Source organism: Xenopus tropicalis, chromosome 1 (assembly GCF_000004195.4).
Source record: "Xenopus tropicalis strain Nigerian chromosome 1, UCB_Xtro_10.0, whole genome shotgun sequence".
In the NCBI taxonomy this organism is placed as follows: Eukaryota; Metazoa; Chordata; class Amphibia; order Anura; family Pipidae; genus Xenopus; species Xenopus tropicalis.
In genome coordinates, this window is record NC_030677.2 from 112,290,054 (window position 1) to 112,308,315 (window position 18,262).

Below are 18,262 nucleotides of genomic sequence, written 5' to 3' on the forward strand. Positions count from 1 at the left end.
ACAAACAGAGGAGCTGTTCCACTGGCTCATTGTTTAGAGGCAAATGATTACATTTTAGACATCGGTAGTCGGTAACATGTGAAACTCAAGGCGGATCCATTTGCTCCAGTCCCAGGCTGCAAGTTAACAGATGCAAACTGTTACCGATCAGTCTATCGCTGTACATGCTACCAGCATTCTAGAACTACCAACATGGCCTCCTAGCTTTTTCCGGTGACGTCAGAGCAGACGAGGTCAATATGCGCCATCCCCTGTGCACGCAGTATACCCTTCCCCGCTGCCCGGTAGTGGCATTTGCCGTATTCACGTGACATTTTACGACATTTCCGTTGCTGGTGTGTGTGGCGGTATCTAGTGAGAAGGTGCTCGGCTTTGACTGAGGCCGAAGTACTAAACATGGAGGTACCTCTGCCTCCGGAAGGTAATTCCACCCGTATTCCCTATTTTACTCAGGGAACAATAGATAAAGCCCAACTCCGGCTGCATAGCAGGGTTCATCCTGGCATGTATAGTTTCTGTCTTCCCTCGTTAACTCATTCATTTCCCTTCATATTTACTCATCCCTGAATCCCCTCTGTCACAAGAATTGTCCTCTCTTTATCAATTTATTGTGGCAGATCACTTATTGCTTATGGCAGGAACAAATCAGGGGGCTCCCATGAAAAGTACATGCTATAAGGTTTGAGGCATATCACCCAGATCATTTTATAACTTTACTCATTATTTGTCATCTGGCATCCAGTCAGTAAATGGCCCAATACCTGGAAGAATCTAATATTAAAGATTGCAATAGAATAAGGAATAATTGATACTGAAATGCCTTTAAGAGGGGCCTGGATGAGTTTTTGAACAAGCAGAATATCCAAGGCTATTGTGATACTAATATCTACAGTTAGTATTAATGTTAGTATATATAGTTTATGTATGTGATAGTATAGATAGGTCAGTATAGGTTTGTGTGTGCTGGGTTTACTTGGAAGGGTTGAACTCAACCCTGTGTACAGATTTGTTTGTGTGTTGGCTGTAATGCAGATTCCTTGGCTTAATTTAGTTAGTATTGTCTGTAACTGTCAGTCATTGGATTATACGAATTTTAAACACATGAGTTGTCACTCTGGTCATAGCTGTCCAACCCTCATTTTTCTTTTAGTGTTTTTTTTTTGGTGTGCTGTGATGTTTATTTTATCTATTACAGATACCTCAAAAAGAGGTTCATCTTTTAGTAGGACTAGTTCTAAAGGGTTCTGAGAATGGTGCAGTAGGAATTAGGAGATATGTTTAACCTCGGGTTCTGTAGGGCTTATTGAACTCTCAAGACTCACCAGCTAAGCAAAACCACACATATGTTCCTGTGGGAGAATAAAGTACCTTTCAGTTATTTAAACCTAGGAATTTCCAATTACAGTGTGGTTGACTTTAATTCAGTGACTCTTTCCCTGACGCTTTAATAAATGTGTTCAAATTTTCTTTGTTGACAGACCAGGAACTCAGAAATGTCATTGACAAATTGGCACAATTTGTGGCTAGAAATGGACCGGAATTTGAAAAGATGACCATGGAAAAGCAGAAAGACAACCCTAAATTCTCCTTTCTCTTTGGAGGAGAGTTCTACAACTACTACAAATGTAAACTTGCAATGGAACAGCAACAGTGTAAGTGCAACATAATGTTATCAGCCATCCATATGGGCTGTTGCAGATGCACTCTGCTGAATTATGACTGCATGTATATAGTTAGCTGGAAATCTGTTATCCAGAAAGGTTAGAATTATGGACCGCCATCATCCATGGATTTAAACAATTCAAATTTTTAAGAAACATTTCCCTTTTCATTATTAAAACAAAAGAGTATCCACTGTGTAAATTGTATCCTGATTTATGGGGTAACAGTGCCTGCCAGTGTACACATCAAAAATCACCTCTTTTTAGTCAGACTTCCTGTACTACCACTGCTGATAGTCATATAGAAAAATGTGTCATCTTACCCAGACTTAAATTGTTTTGGAATCTTTCACACTATGTTCCACAGCCTTTCTATCCATTACTATTTATTTTTGAAATATAAGGGATTTAAAATTGATTTAAGGACTGGGTTCTTTTTCATTCTAGAATATTATGTGAATTAATATCAGTGTTTCTTTCAGCCCCCCCCTCCACATTAATTATGTAGCAATGGAAAAAAATTAAACATACATAGAAAGATTGTTCTTTTTCTGTATTGCAATAGGTTTTGAATTGATTACGGAAGGTTATTTAATATCTTCATACATTCCTCAGTAGCTGTTGTGTACTGTTGTAAGGTATTGTAAGGGGTAGCCTTTTGTATTTTTGCTTGTCAAAGCATTCAACTCTTAATCATGGTGCACCATGCTTTTATAAAAGTGAGTTGTATCTTGTTTATGACTAAAAGTTACCCTGTAGAAGTGTTTTTTTCTGACTTGCTGAAAACTTGCTGCAGAGAGCTGGTGTATGTGTTTTTTTTTTTTTTTTTTATTGTTCACCGGATTTATGTAGTGTCAGTATATCTTCAGTGTATGTCCTTCCACTGCTTATGTATTACTCTACCTCTTTGCCTTGGTCTACTTTGGAAAGTAGCTATTAGCACTTCATCTTCATAACTGTTTTTTTTTTCTTTTTATGTGCCTCTTAGACATTTGTTTCTCTCACACAGTGCTTTGTAAGCAAGCTCAAGACATGGAACCCAAGGCGCAAATTCCCACAATCCCACCACCTGCTCTCCCTCTGCCTCCTACACTTGTTCCACCACCTCAAGGTGCCCCGCCAATTGATGATCTGATTCAGCAAAGTCAGTGGAATTTTCAACAGCAGGAACAGCAGCTTCTCTCATTGAGACAGGTATAGGAAAATCTCACTTGGCTGAACTGCAAACTAAAAAATCTGTGATAGTAAAATAAACAAATATGATGAGTACAGTAAAGGCACTAGTGTTTCTGAACATTATCTGGCTTAACTTCTAGGAGCAGGTAACTGCTGCAGTAGCACATGCTGTAGAGCAACAGATGCAGAAACTGCGAGAGGAAACCCAACTGGATATGACTGAATTTGACAACTTACTGCAGCCAATAATCGACACCTGTACAAAGGATGCCATATCAGTATGTAAACACTACTTAGTGTATCTGAATATGAATGCATTCTCTATTTATAATGATTCTCATAAATTATGACCTATATAAACATTAGCAAGTCAAGTGCACTCACTATTTGCCATACAGCACTACATTCTTAGCCCAGAGCTATAGCGTATGTTTAATATTTTTGGTTAAACTTTAAAATCATGAGGCACAGACTAGTTTTCTACTATAAGCCTTAGAAATAATTTTTTAGTAACTGATATACTGTATCCCCCTTTTTCAAGCTTTGGTTCTGCTTTGTAAATTGTACTTGTGCATTATACTGTGGTGTAATTATAAAGGTCATTATGTATGCACTTCCTCCTTAAGTTTTCTATTTTATTTAATTAATGTTACCTTATTCGTCTACTTTTCTTGCTGTTAGTTTCTGCCAGTCAGTCTTAATTATAATATCAGCATTTACTACTCCTCAACTAAGCAAAACCATATTGTTTCTTAAATAATCATATTTTATTGTTTTCTGCTTTTATTTTGTATTTTCTCTTTACAGGGTGGCAAAAACTGGATGTTCAGTAATGCAAAATCTCCTCAACATTGTGAGCTAATGGCAGGACACCTACGCAACCGTATTACAGCTGAAGGAGCACGCTTTGAATTGCGACTCCACCTCATATACTTAATTAATGATGTTCTACACCATTGGTAAGGGATTTGGGACACACCATGAGATATGGGGTACAGAAGGGGAGCCATTTATTAATACTGCCTTCAGAAGTTCAAATGTTGACTCTTTGTAAATAGCTTAGTATGCATGTGTAATGTGTTTAGAAGCCCATTTACTAAGATTTACTACTGAATATATAACTTTTCGCTCCCCTCTGGTATACCAAATCCCTGTTTTTTTTTTTTTGTTTTTTTTTTTTTTTTTTTTGAATATTGGGGAGAGTTAACACCTGTTTTGGGCATGAAATTCCCTATAAGCACAAGTCCAAGGGCAAGCAGGAAAGGAAGTGCTATGTAATCAAAAATATTTTTGAAAGATGAAGCAGCCAAACGTGCTTAAAAAAAAAAAATGGAAAGCAGTGCCTGAATTGGCAAGTTGAGTGGGAAATGCTGGAACAATAAATCCCACAGGGAAAGGAGAACTCAGTTTGGGAAGCACTGTTCAAAGCTGTAACAATCTTCTTAGCGTGTTACTAGTAGGTGTGCAAATCTAAGGCCTTACACCTTCCTGTTGACTAATGTATGTGTTATCTTGATTCCATTATATGGGTTTTTGTCAGGGTGTCTTCTGTAATGCTTAGTTCACCATAATTACTTGCTTTCCCTCACAGCCAGCGCAAGCAAGCACGGGATCTGCTGGCTGCTCTTCAGAAAGTAGTTGTGCCTATCTACTGCACCAGCTTCCTTGCTGTAGAAGAGGACAAGCAGCAAAAGATTGCACGAGTGAGTGTTCACCATGGCTTTTAATGGTTTAGTTCAGAAGCCATAAGGTCTAATTACTTGTCTAACTATGTGTTACCTCTATTTGCTTTGTAGTTGCTGCAGCTCTGGGAAAAGAATGGCTACTTTGATGAGGCTACAATTCTGCAGCTACAGAGTCCAGCCCTGGGCTTAGGACAGCACCAGGTAACAAAACTACAACCACTGGGCTAATTGTAATTTATTTAAAGCGCTGTTGTTTTGTTTTATTAGTTGCGAAGAACAGACCTTAGGTATACATTGTGTAACACTTCCTATCCTATAGTGGTTGTGTTTTGTGTAATGTTGTTTGTTAACTGTCCTTTAAAGTTTCAAAGGTAGTTAATTTGGTTCCCATGCATTGGCCATTCTGGTTTGTGGATCTAATATCTGGTTCATAAACAAAGCTGCATGGTTAAGTTATCTGTCTGTATTTTGGCATTGTTTGTATTTAGTAACATAGTAAGTTAGTTTGAAAAAAGATGTACGTCAATCACGTTCAACCATACTACCTATACATAACCTGCCTAACTGCTAATTGATCCAGAAGAAGGCAAAAAACCCCATCTGAAGCCTCTCTTGCTGCAGAGGGCAAAATCAGCTACTTTCATGGTTTAAGGATCAATGAATTGGTCTTCACTTATTCTTAGTATTCTCAGCAGAGGCTGCCCTTTTTCTTTTGAATTGCACTTTGGTTCCTGTGTTGGTGTCCCCCCCCCAAAAAAAAGAGGGCTTTTTTTATCTTACCTGTAAAATCCCTTTCTCTCTGTAGAAAGAGGGGCACAGGAAAACCCTCATTGTGGGCAGTGGCTTATCTTGGATTTTTCTTTGACTTTGTGTATAAATATATTTTGAGCCTACTGTGAAGGGATACTGTAGGTTGTCCAGGACAGCTATCTGGATTTTCACTGAATTTTCAAGTTATCTAGTCATCCTACTCCAGGGGGTGATATGGACTGGCGGGGTATGTTCGGCATGCTGCTTTTATTTATTTTTTTTGTCATCTGGGGTGGTGGTTATAACCCTTCAGTGCTTCTGAAGTGAAAACAGTAAAGGATTTTACAGATAAGATTTTTTTTTTTGTTGGTGTGCCTAATAATTTTTTTTTACATGAAAAGCAGGGCTGTGGAGTCGGTAGATAAATTCTCCGACTCCTCAGTTTCTGATACTTCCGACTCCTCTGTTTTTAATATGCTAATGTATTTTATACATTCATACAGTCAATGAAAAGCATGCTTCATGGTAACTCAACGTGTTCGTTTATGCACTGCGTGCATTGGGCTTTATTCTTATAGCAGAGAAGTAATTATATATGACTGTTTGTGAATTGGGACATTTAAACTTGCTTTATTTATTTTTTTTTATTCCCATTTAAATTTAGTAGGAGTAGGAGTCGGTTCATTTTTTGCCGACTCCGACTCCAGGTACTACAAGATGGATACAATGGATACATTAGTTGCATTAGCATACTTGTCTCAGATTGCATTTTGTGTTACGTTTTGGTTTTGAAATTTTTTCTCAGATTTAGGCATGTACATTGTTCTTTCTTACTGTTGTTGCTTGGACTCTGCAGGCGGCGTTACTAACAGAATATTCCAGTATGGTACAGCCAGTGCTTGTGGCATTCCAGCAGCAACTACAGACGCTGAAAACACAACATGAAGAGTTTGTGACTGGTTTGAAACAACAACAGCAGCAAATCCAAATTCCAGTGATGGAACCCATCCCAGAGACGCCAGCTCCTGCACCAGCCCCAACGCCAGTGCCAGTACCAATGCCAGTACCCGTGCCTCCACCACCAGGTTGAGTGGGATTCTTCCCAATTTTGCTCTGATTCTTAGGACCTTTCACCCTAAGATATACTTCCAAATATATTTGTCATGTTAGTCAAGCAGAATAAACTTCACTTACTCAGTATAAATAATATAAATCTTGTTTTCTTCTGTCTTAGAATTACACAAGCAGGCAAGCGCCATTTTGCGGCCACTGTTATTAATGCAAGCTTTGCATCATTCCAAAATCGTGTTTATGTGCCAGAATGGGGGACCTGATGCCCATGCACTGGCTACACAATTAGATGGAGAGGAGGGAGCGGAAAAGTGAGACATACAGTGACATCTAGGAAGTGCTTAATGGAAAGTTAAAGTTGGAGCTGGCAATATATGATTGAAAGCTGGGATTTTCAGATGCCTTTATAATGGATATGGATGTGTTAATACAAAAAGTAATTTGGGTTTCAGGTTTAATTTGAAAATTACTTTTATTATGCTTTGTTTGTGTGGGTGACAGGTCCCCTTTAAGTACCATTGGTATATACATTTCAGTTTAGTTGGAAAGATGAAAGCTTGTGCTTCCCAGGCAGCTATAAATATTGTTAAAGTTGCTAGTCATAATTTAGGTGTTACAATAATTGGGGGAAATTGCTCATAATGCCAACTTACATGTTATCACAATATTACATTAAAAAAAACCAAAAGTTTGCATATTTTTCTCACACGCTTTTTTCCTCTTGCACAGAGGAAGTAAAACCTGCAATGACTATCCCTGCCCCTGCAGAATTTGAACCTCCTCCAGCCCCTGTACCAGATCCAGCTGCTGGGGGAGGTCGAGGACCACCACCACATGAGCAAATCCCACATAATAAACCACCATGGTTTGATCAGCCACAGCCCATTGCACCATGGGGTCAACAGCAGGTAAATACAAGAATAAAAATTATATTTCAATTCACTTCATGATATACAAATGCTGTAACTGTATGCCATTAAGAATTACAAAGTGTGTATTTGCTGGTGGTTAAGACTTAATAATATTTAGACTGAATGCAATTTTTTTGTATGTTTTATTGCTTTATTTTCTGCACTTTACAACTGTGTGTTGATTTGAAAACTCTCGCCTTATACTTATCCAGGACTGGTTGTCTAAGAAAAATGCTGTTTTCTTTCCTGTGGTTATAGTTTTCTTTCATATAAAAAAGTAATCTATTTCTTCTCCTTTCTTTGACAAATAACCATGTAGTTGCAACATTCTCTCGATTTCTGCCTTTAAAGCTAAAAACCTCTTCATAATAACATAATAAAATATCCTTAAGTCTATTGCTTAGTCACTTTTGCCTCTGCCATCTCATTCAAATACTTTACAAATCACACTGACTTCACCTTTGGCACGCTTCTCATATTCAACCCTTCCTTACACATAACAAGGCCAAAATTCTCAACCATGCCCTAAAAAATGTGGTATAGATTACTGTAACTCACTGCACTGCAGATTTCCCCTGCCTAAATTGAACCCACTCGAATCATTCATTAACACTGCCGCCATAGTTACATAGTTACATAGGGTTGAAAAAAGACCAGTGTCCATCAAGTTCAACCCATCCAAGTAAACCCAGCACACCTAACCCACACCTACCAATCTATACACTCACATACATAAACTATATATACAACCACTAATACTAACTGTAGATATTAGTATCACAATAGCCTTGGATATTCTGATTGTTCAAGAACTCATCTAGGCCCCTCTTAAAGGCATTAACAGAATCTGCCATTACCACATCACTAGGAAGGGCATTCCACAACCTCACTGCCCTCACCGTGAAAAACCACCTACGCTGCTTCAAATGGAAGCTCCGTTCCTCAAATCTAAAGGGGTGACCTCTGGTGCGTTGATGGTTTTTATGGGAAAAAAGAAGACTTGTACACATCCACTGCACAAATACTACCCCTTTCTGCCAGTCTCTACTCTGGGTACCTATTATACAGAGACTTAATTTTAAGGTTCTTGTGTTCATTTTCAACACACCCAACAATGTCACATCACCTCTCAAGTACCAAGTACACCCCCAGACATAACCTATAGTCTGCACATGACCCCCTTATCACTTTTTCTCTCATTACTTCTCTGCACTGCTTCAACCAGGACTTTTTACATGTGCTACCAGTAGCAGCTACTTGTTATGGCTACAAAAGTAGACAATGCTCATAATTTACTGATTATTATCTCTATGTGTGTTTTAGCAGAGGCAATTCCCATGATTATCAATGGCAGGGTATTTTCTGACGTTTAGTAGCTGCTACTAAGTAGCACCATTTGTCTCTACCCTCACTCTTTGCAAACACACGCATAATACTATTTTTTTCAATTATCACTTAAGCAGTTATCATTACTATCTTAATCATTTTCTACAACCAAACTCTGCAACCACACCGGTCACTCTTACATCACTTCAGGTGGCCATACACGTTACAATTACGTTTGTTTGTACCCTCCACTAACGTTCAGGGCTGAATGGGATATGGGTTAGAAACCATAGGAATTCTACCCCTGACGATTCAGCGCTAAACTCATGCCTTTGCTCAGGCACCTTTAGCAGCACCCAATCAAAATCTTCTGTCCTGCCTATCGATGCGACAACTGACATCCAAGGCTTTTGCGATACTGGTTGCCTCGTCAATCCACCATACAGACACCGAATATCGTACAAAACCTTGTTTAATATCTGCGTGTGTATGGTCAGCTGTAGTCTCTCTCCTAGGCTGTAAACCCTCACACACAGGGCCTTCACCCTATTGTTTCTTTAAAATGTGGACTGCAATTGTCCGTTTAAATTCTTGCTTGTATATGTAAACTGTTATGTCTTGTATTCATATCCCCCTTCTCTGTAAAGTGCTGTGGGAGACAATGGCGCTGTGTAAGTTATAATTACTGGAGTGCAAATGTCATGGAGTGGTTGTGTAAAATAGGATTTAGGTTGAGTTGTGTTTGTTTAATTTTAAGTATTTTTTTCCTCTAACTTGTACAGTAGAAGGCAAAATGGCTTACTCTTTGCATGCAATATTCACCCTTTGTGCAAATCTCCATTTTTACATATGGGGAGCTGCAATATTGCTACTTTGGCTAAGATATTCATAATAGGTGTGAAAAGCAGTGTTGTTGACTTTATTGATGATGATTTCCTGATTTGACCACTCATGCGCTACCAAATTATGTTGATTCAATTGTTGGCCCCACATTATGTAGCTGGGTCTACGGAGACCTGACAAAGGAGGGTTGAATCAACACACCATTGTGGTCCTCATCCGACAGGATATTGAAGACCATTTATTGGCCACTCTTGAGGGCCCCATATACAGGCCAATAAGCATGTGACTGTTACTGTTAAAAGTGTTTTAAATATGCAAATATTGGATTTTTCATAATGCCCCGCAAATGTAATCCTATGCAAAGTTCCAATGTTAAAGGTATGTTTTAACTACTGTTAACTTTTAGTTTATTATAGAGTGGCCTATTCTTAGTAACTTTGCAATTCATTTTCATTATTTTATATAGTTTTTGACTTATTTGCTCTTATTATTATTTGCAATTTTTCTCTGTGAGGCTATAATTTTATTGCTATTGTTACTTTTGCTATTCATATTCCCAACTCCTGTTCAAAGAACTGCCTGGTTGCTAGGGTAAAAAAGACCTTTACAACCAGATAGCTGCTGAAATACCAAACTAAAGAGCTGTTTAACAAAAAGCGAAATAACTGAAATAAAATGAAAACCAATTGCAAATTGTCTTAAATATCAATGTCTTTGTCATACTAAAAGTTATTGTAAAGACAAACAACCCTTTTAAGAAATTAGTCATTTCCGTTGATTTTAAAATTGTTTGTAAATGTAATTGCTATATAAAGAGTGTCTGTTTTACAGAATTACAAACGTTCGCAGGGCATTGTGAAGAGATACAAATTTAATATTTAAATAATGTTTTCAATTTTTAGCCTTGTGAACAACCACCATTTCCTCACCACCCAGCACCTCCTCACTGTCCACCATGGAGCAACAGTCACGAAGGCATGTGGAACGAGCAGCGTGACCCCAATTGGAACAACGAGCCTGAGCCAGCTTGGAACAATCAGCGAGAGCCCCCATGGAATAATCAGTTTGATGCTCCTTGGAGCAACCAGCATGAGCAGCCTCCATGGGGGGGGGGTGGTGGTGGTGGTGGTGGTGGTGGTGGCGGCGGCGGCGGTGGTGGTGGTGGGCAGAGGGATCCCCACTTTCGCATGCAGCGTCCACCACACTTCCGAGGCCCCTTTCCACCTCATCAACAGCACCCACCTCAATTCAACCAACCTCCGCATCCCCATAACTTTAATCGGTTCCCCCCACACTTCATGCAGGAAGAATTTCCACCACGGCACCCTTTTGAAAGGCCACCTTTCCCACATCGATTTGATTTTCCCCAGGGGGATTTCCCTGCAGGTAATTTCCAATAGTTAGCATATTATTTATGCAATATCCATATGCACCGTAAAATAGGAATTGGTAAGAAACAGGACCTAGCATTGATTTTAAAGTAGATAAAAGGCCATCTAAAGCCCTTAAACATGATATATTTAGCATGTAGATAGTGTGCAGACGAAAACTTATGAGCTTCTCCACCTCACTGATTTAAGTGTTGGTTCACCTCAGTCAGTATGGTAGTAGCTTCTTCTTGGAGTCTGTTCTAGTCTCAGCTGTAATACAATACCTTGCCAGCTTTATATTTTATTACATCTGCTTCTCTTTTAGGTAGACATTAGATATGAATGTGCAAATGTCTGTTCCTGTTAAAGCGATCTTATCTGTAGTATTATTTTGTCTTCTAGATATGGGCCCACCTCATCATCACCAAGGTCACAGAATGCCACACCCCAACATGAATGAACATCCTCCGTGGGGGGGACCACAACACCCAGACTTTGGCCCTCCACCTCATGGGTTCAATGGACAGCCCCCTCACATGCGCAGACAGGGTCCTCCACACATTAACCATGATGACCCCAGCCTGGTCCCCAATGTACCATACTTTGACTTACCGGCTGGTCTGATGGCCCCTTTAGTTAAAGTGAGTTTTTTTCCTTGGGAAAATCTTTATTAGCTTTGTAGAAGAACTGAAAATTGGCTGGTATTGTATTTGCTAAATCACTAGTCTGTTTATGACTAAGTAGATTTCTTGTGTATGTCGCTTTGCAATGTGCTAAATATTGCAGGGTTGTCCATTATTGAGTAATACGCAGTCATCACCAAGCATGAATTATTGTGATTCCCATTTGCTTTGAAGGGGGGGTGGGATGGAGTTTTGGAGTAACAAAAGGCTAGAAGTCTGTGTGCCATTACAATTGAAGGTTATGCATTGAGTTAATGTCCTGTTACACAGAAAAGAGCGTGGAAGTGGAATGTAAATCCTTTTGCAAAGTATGCATCTTCACCCTGCATCTCTGATGACCTCTTTTGCAGTTGGAAGATCATGAATACAAACCCCTGGACCCTAAGGATATTCGACTTCCTCCTCCAATGCCCCCAAGTGAGAGGCTCTTGGCTGCTGTTGAGGCATTTTACAGTCCTCCTTCACATGACAGACCTCGTAACAGGTGTAGAGTCAGTTCCAGCAATACCTTATGTAGGAAGTGTTAGGCTACTGCTTACAGATTTACCAGTATACAACAACTAATATAAGTGCTGACTCACTTGTGTGTCTAGGGGTATAATAATCTTCAGGCTCGTAATATATTATAAAAAATGTATTCCTTTGTTCAATGAACAGGGTAAAGCATAGATATTTAATACAGGTTCAGTTACATAAATTATTAGCACAGGAATGGAGACAGCACAGCAAGATGTTGAATGCTACTACCCTAAAACCCTACTACTCTAAGTCCAGATATTTAGACTTTTATCCTCAAATCATCTGGGAAAACCATTCCTTCCAGGATAAGAACAGAGGTGTTACTTGCTTTTAGAATGCATAAAGTGTATATCTTTTAAGTAAGAAGTTTTTGGCAGAGAGAAAGCTAATTTAGCAGTGTCTGTATAATACTGGACAAAGCTCAGGCACAAATTCAAATGTTCCACACACTAAGGTTGCACTGGGGTGCCAAAAGTAAAGCGTTCACATCCCCATTTCAAAATACAAGAGTCCCAGACAAATTATGAAAAACATCATGTAATCACTATAATATATATTACTTATTTAGCTGCAATTTTCTTGTTGCAGAGACTTATTAATTAAGTGGAAAACAATGAAAATGTTCATCATTAAAGGGATTCTGTTTTTTTTTTTTTTTTTTAAACATTGAAACATAGTAAGTTTATTTATAAAATATACAGCTTGGATTCTATGCTCTGCTTATGTCTAGTGTGGGTAGAATGACATACCCTATGACACCCTATGTGTTTATGAAGAAAGTAGGAGCGACACGGAGCTTGCTGGCCCATGCATAGTTAAAGGTAATCCCGGAGTATCTTTAACTGCTAGTGCTCCGTGTTGCCGAACTGATCGTAAGAGAACACAAAGATTCAGAAGATGGTGCCTGCTAGTTCTGTTTTTATAAAACACATCAGTTAATAGCTCTCCTCAACAGAGTCCTACATTAAAATCTGTTTTTCAAAAGTATATATATATATTTAATTAATTTTGACATGGGGCTAGATATGTTTTTAGTTTTCTAGGTGCTCTCAGCCACGTGCTCTAATAAACTTTAGTATCTCTTTACTGCTGTACTCTTTGTTGGAGTGATACCCCCCACCTGCCTTCCACCCCCAACAGAACAATGGGCAGGTAACAAGATAGAAGCTTCCTGACACCTGCATTTCTAAAAATGCCCCATGCCTCACCTAGTGTTAGATGTCAGAATGCATTTAGTAGTGAATATCCAAGTCCTGCTCACCTGTTATGACTCCTTCAGTTACATTCAGTTGGAGAAACAATAGCTTATCAGTTCTATTTTGTACTTTTGGCTCTTTCTAAAAGTCCAGAATCAGGCACAGTAACCTAAGATGGCTGCCTACACACCAATATTATATATAAAAAAAATTTGAGAGAATCCCTTTTAAAAATCCTCTGGTTTTTTTTTAAGCATTGTATCTACTTATTCTGAATTTATCAATGATGTGTAATCTGCTTTCCTTGTTTAGTGAGGGTTGGGAACAAAATGGCCTTTATGAATTTTTCCGAGCCAAGATGAGAGCTCGGCGTAGGAAAGGACAAGACAAGCGCAACAGGTAAGTAACATCTAATATATATAGTGCATAACCTTTTTTTTTTTTTTTTTTTAAATAAAAAAATCTATTTTTTTTTTTGTAAAGGTAATACACTGTGGGGTGGACTGGTAATTTAATTAACAAATAACAAAAACCATTTCATAAGGCAAATCAAATTTAATGGAACTAATGCTGAACAAGGAGGTATACTGCAAAGTTTATATTCAGTTTTCTGTTTCTTAGCAGGCCCTCAAGATCTCGGAGCCGCTCAAAGAGTCGAGGACAATCATCTTCACGATCCAACTCCAGATCATCCTCCCGCTCTTATTCTAGGTCTCGCTCCAGATCACGCTCCCGTTCCAGATCATACTCCAGGTCAAGATCCAGGTGAAACTGGACACTCTGCTGCCCAAAAATGTTTTTGACAAGTAAAGCAAAAGCACTGAATGTTGCATTCAAGTCATAGTATTTAAGGACAAAAGGCTAATTGATGTTTCAAATCAGTGTTGTGCTTATAATTTTGTAAATTTTTAAAGAAGTTTAATTTAGCATAAAAAATGATTGCCTTTTCCCTTCTCTTGTTCTTTACTGAAATTATCCATTAATTGTTGGTCTCCCTGCTTTAGGAGCAGAAGCAGGTCCCGATCATCCAGGAGTCACTCAAGGTCAAGATCTCGGTCCAAATCTTTTTCACCAGGGAGAAGACGCCGATCACGATCTCGTAGCGCAACCCCTCCGTAAGTATGATGTGATTGCCAATAATATTTACTTAATGTTTTCTGCCCCCTGAATGCATAGCTTAGTGGGTAGAATGCAAATAACGAATGTTTGGCGCCTAAAGGTCCCCATACACGGGCAGATTCGCTCTCTTTGCGATGTCGCCAAGCGAGCGGCTCTTCTCCCGATATCCCCACCTACGGGTGGGCAATATCGGGAGAATCCAGGCTAGTTCCCTTGGAGCCAAACGATTGAATTATAACGACGGGCATAGGAAAAGTCAGTCCGGGGGCCGCATCAACGAGCCGATGCGGCCCCTGATCCGACTAGATTTTCTAACCTGTCCGGTCGAGATCTGCCCGATTTTAGGCCAGATATCTGTCGGGCAGGCCCGTTAGTAGTGCCCATTCACAGGCCGAATCGGTCTAAGGGGCCGATATCGGCAGCTAGAATTGGCCCGTTTATGGGGACCTTTAGGCTGACCATTAAAAAGCCAATTGTTCATTCTTTTTGCTGGACATTAATGGATTTTATTTGTCCAGTCTTTAAATGGCCTTAAGATAGTATTGTTCAGGAACATGAAAGCTAGTAATTTTTCTTTTACTATAGAATGGGAGTTGCTGGTGTGGAAGGATGTTTAGATAGTTGCCATTCTTTCTGAGAAGACAAGCACAAACCTACTTGCTTGTGCCATTGCTGTTTATTTGCATTGTTAGTTTGAAATACAGCTGATATATATAATTCTTATTGATATATTTTTCTCTTGTTTCATATTATGCACCTACTCTATAACTGTATTTTATAATGTAATTGTCTTCCTGTACTGGAAGCTGTATATTTTATTGCTATTTAATAACTTGTGTGTTCTGTTAATTTTTAGTTCCTCTTCAGGTTTAGGTTCTGGACCAGCAGGCCCTGTGCCCAATGTCCGTTTGGGAGAAGAAAACAAGGGTCATCAAATGTTGGTAAAAATGGGTAAGAAGTGATAAAGTGATCATATATTAGAAGTGAAGACTTTAGTGGAAGTCATTATGGAGACCTAAACCACTGAGACAAGTTATTTCCTGACTTGTAGTAACTCCTAGTACAGGGGTGGGAAAACTTTTTGGCTCGGGCCACATTGACTTACAGATGGGCCGGGCCAGCATTATACCCAAGGTTGCCATCAGAAATCACGGGGCCTCTCGGTTCCCCCCCAGCATCCTCCAGCTCCATTCCCCACCATCCTCCCACTAGCATCCTCTATCTCCCGCCCCCCCCAGTGACCTGCGGCTCCCTCCATCCTCCAGCTGCTTCTGACCCCGGCTCCCCACTGCATCCTTTTAGCATGCACGGGGCGCAACCAGTCAGGGCCTGTAATTCTTTTAAGGGAGCAGAAGTCGGCAGGTCGGATTAAAAAGGCCAGCGTGCTGTAGTTTGCCCACCTCTGTCCTAGTATGACATGTTGGTTATCCCTATCCAGCACAAACAGTGTCAGATATGTTATCCATGTGTTTTCAACCCACTGCATTACCAATGTTGAGCAGCATAATTAAAACCATAATTGTTGTGCATCTTCATATGTTAAATAAGACTCTCACTGTGGCACAAGAGTTTCCCAGAATCACTCTGCACTGATGCAGAGTGGCATAAGAAGTCTTCATGCATGGTGTTCTCTTCTTTATACCAGGATGGAGTGGGGCAGGTGGGCTTGGTGCTAATGAGCAGGGAATCCAGGACCCCATCAAAGGAGGGGACATTCGGGACAAATGGGACCAGTACAAGGGTGTTGGTGTCTCACTTGATGACCCCTATGAAAATTACCGCAGGAACAAGAGCTACTCTTTTATTGCACGCATGAAAGCCAGGGATGAAAGTGAGTGCTGCCAGTGTTTCACATTTGCATCAATGCAGTATAAATCTGTTGTGCTCCCCATGCTCTTTACTTTTAACCCACATCCAAGTTAGTAGGCAGTCATTTTTGTAGCTGATTACTAGCCATTAGTTGGTCATGTTACCTAACCATATGGCTATGTGAGACTGACACTACTCTTATACATTAGTGCTAGAGCTATTTGGCGGCATTCAGTTTATTATCTACATTCATTTGTGATTCATTTATCTACAGATTTCAAAGCTGGAGGATCCTTTCCCCCTGGTTCAGCTCCTCAAGGTAAACAAATTAAATGCATTTTGTATATTTTAGATAATAAGTAGGGGGAGTATGAAATATGTTGCTGAAAAACCACCTGCAATATAGGCTGGTAACTGTAGGCTTTTTAGTTAATTCATCTTGGGAAAGAGGCTAAAAAAATACCATAATACATACATTTATGGTCTTTGATGAATTCTGCATAATTGTATAGATACTGTATAAAGATATGGAAATTGGGGAAAGCTTCTCATGATACTTTTAAAAAAAAATGTGAGATTTGTACACTCCTTTCCTTTTGATATTTTTGTTTTTATCAAGTGAACCCAGGTACTGTTACTCAAGGGACTTTGGTCCAGATGCACCTACAACACATGCACACTTTAACATCTTGTGCCTACACTTAATCTAGAATTATGGTGGAAAACTGTATTGTGGGTAAAAAACATGTTGACTCAAGGCCGAAATCGTACTTTGCACACTACCAGATTTCCTTCTGGCACATTGACATTTCGGACAACTTGCCAACCTTCTTGTGTCCCGTTTATTAGCAGCTGTTAATCTTACCCACATTGATTCTTCAAAATTAATTTAAAGAAAAGCCCACTCTGCATCAAAGTTCTTGGGCACCATTATTGTTAAAATAGTGGCTTTAATTGCATTCTTTTATTTTTTCCTTTAGTGAAACGAGAGGGGCCGGATCCACAAGAGCAGGAATGAAGCAGAAGACTCCTTGTAGCCTGATACTTAGGGGGAATAAAGGGTGTTTGAGAAGTGTTGTTAAACACCCCACTTCAGCAGGAAACTGACAAGATTATTGGATACAGGAAAACGATTTGGTGAACTTGTTACCATTTAAATTTTATAATTGTTGGTGTCCTTGAAACCCCAGAGAAGATTTCCCCTATCCCATACTATCCCCCTATACTGATTTAATAAACCCTACAAGGTCCTTAAAGTATAGGAGTACTGTACCTTCTTGCAGTCTTAGCACCTTAAAATGGGGCTTATTCTTAGATGTGGGCAAAGCACAAGATATCTACAGCTGCCTCAGAACCCGTGCACTCAGCGTTGAGAATTTTGCATCATGCAAAGCATTATGGGATTAGACTGTGAGAACAGGACAGACTGCCTCCTCTTTCTGTGGCTGCAGTTCACCAGCAATTTCATCACCTGTCTCTTTTCAAATCTACTTTTAGATGTTATTTTTGTCCTTTTGGCAATTTAAATAGAATGTTTTGGTTTTTAATACATATAACAGTATAAGAAAGCAGTACTGCCAAAGTGGCCCAAATCAATTTAGAGAGGGGGGAAAAACCCTCCTATGAAGTTATTTTAAGACACACTGATGTAAATGATTCCGCCATTGTATCCCTTAATACTGATACTTTAGTATCACAGTTGAGTCTGTGATGGGATTTTTGTGTTTGGGAAAAATTTGATATTGCATCTTCTGTTTGTGTGCATCTTGCCATCTCATCTTTTGTAAAATAAAAAAAAAAATTTAAATTTTGCCGTTTATTTTTAGGCGTTAAATCCATCATAAAGCCTCCGTAGGGGTTTTCCACTGGCACACATAAATATTAAGGTTTTTGCTCCTTCCATACAAGTGTCATCTTTCTCTCTGAGTACTCACTTTTGTTCTTTAAAAGGGGCCTTCTACTCAGCCACTTTCAACCCTGCAGACATTTAAGGAGAACCACACATACCCCTATATCAAGCACTCAAGATCCCAGCACTAGTGGATTTTAAGAGAGTACTAACCCCACCATTACTGCTAGTCAAAGCCTCTCCTACAACAATAGGACAAAGAGCCCACAGAGTCTCGAAGGTCCTAAAACTGGA

At 39.4% G+C, this 18,262-nt stretch overlaps 1 protein-coding gene across 6 annotated transcripts; it reads left to right on the plus strand.

Annotated features, from left to right (window-relative positions):
- Nucleotides 1-213: 213 nt before the first annotated feature.
- cherp (calcium homeostasis endoplasmic reticulum protein) lies at nucleotides 214-17,926 on the plus strand. 6 transcript variants are annotated; one of them, XM_012960715.3, is made up of 19 exons: nucleotides 214-421; nucleotides 1,479-1,652; nucleotides 2,650-2,855; nucleotides 2,978-3,115; nucleotides 3,645-3,796; nucleotides 4,429-4,540; nucleotides 4,634-4,723; nucleotides 6,129-6,357; nucleotides 7,073-7,251; nucleotides 10,326-10,809; nucleotides 11,196-11,434; nucleotides 11,827-11,960; nucleotides 13,504-13,590; nucleotides 13,816-13,944; nucleotides 14,196-14,306; nucleotides 15,167-15,261; nucleotides 15,956-16,141; nucleotides 16,394-16,438; nucleotides 17,100-17,926. In XM_012960715.3, the coding sequence occupies exons 1-19, from the start codon at nucleotides 397-399 to the stop codon at nucleotides 17,135-17,137; spliced, it is 2,853 nt and encodes a 950-aa protein (XP_012816169.1). In that variant the 5' UTR covers nucleotides 214-396; the 3' UTR covers nucleotides 17,138-17,926.
- Nucleotides 17,927-18,262: the final 336 nt, after the last annotated feature.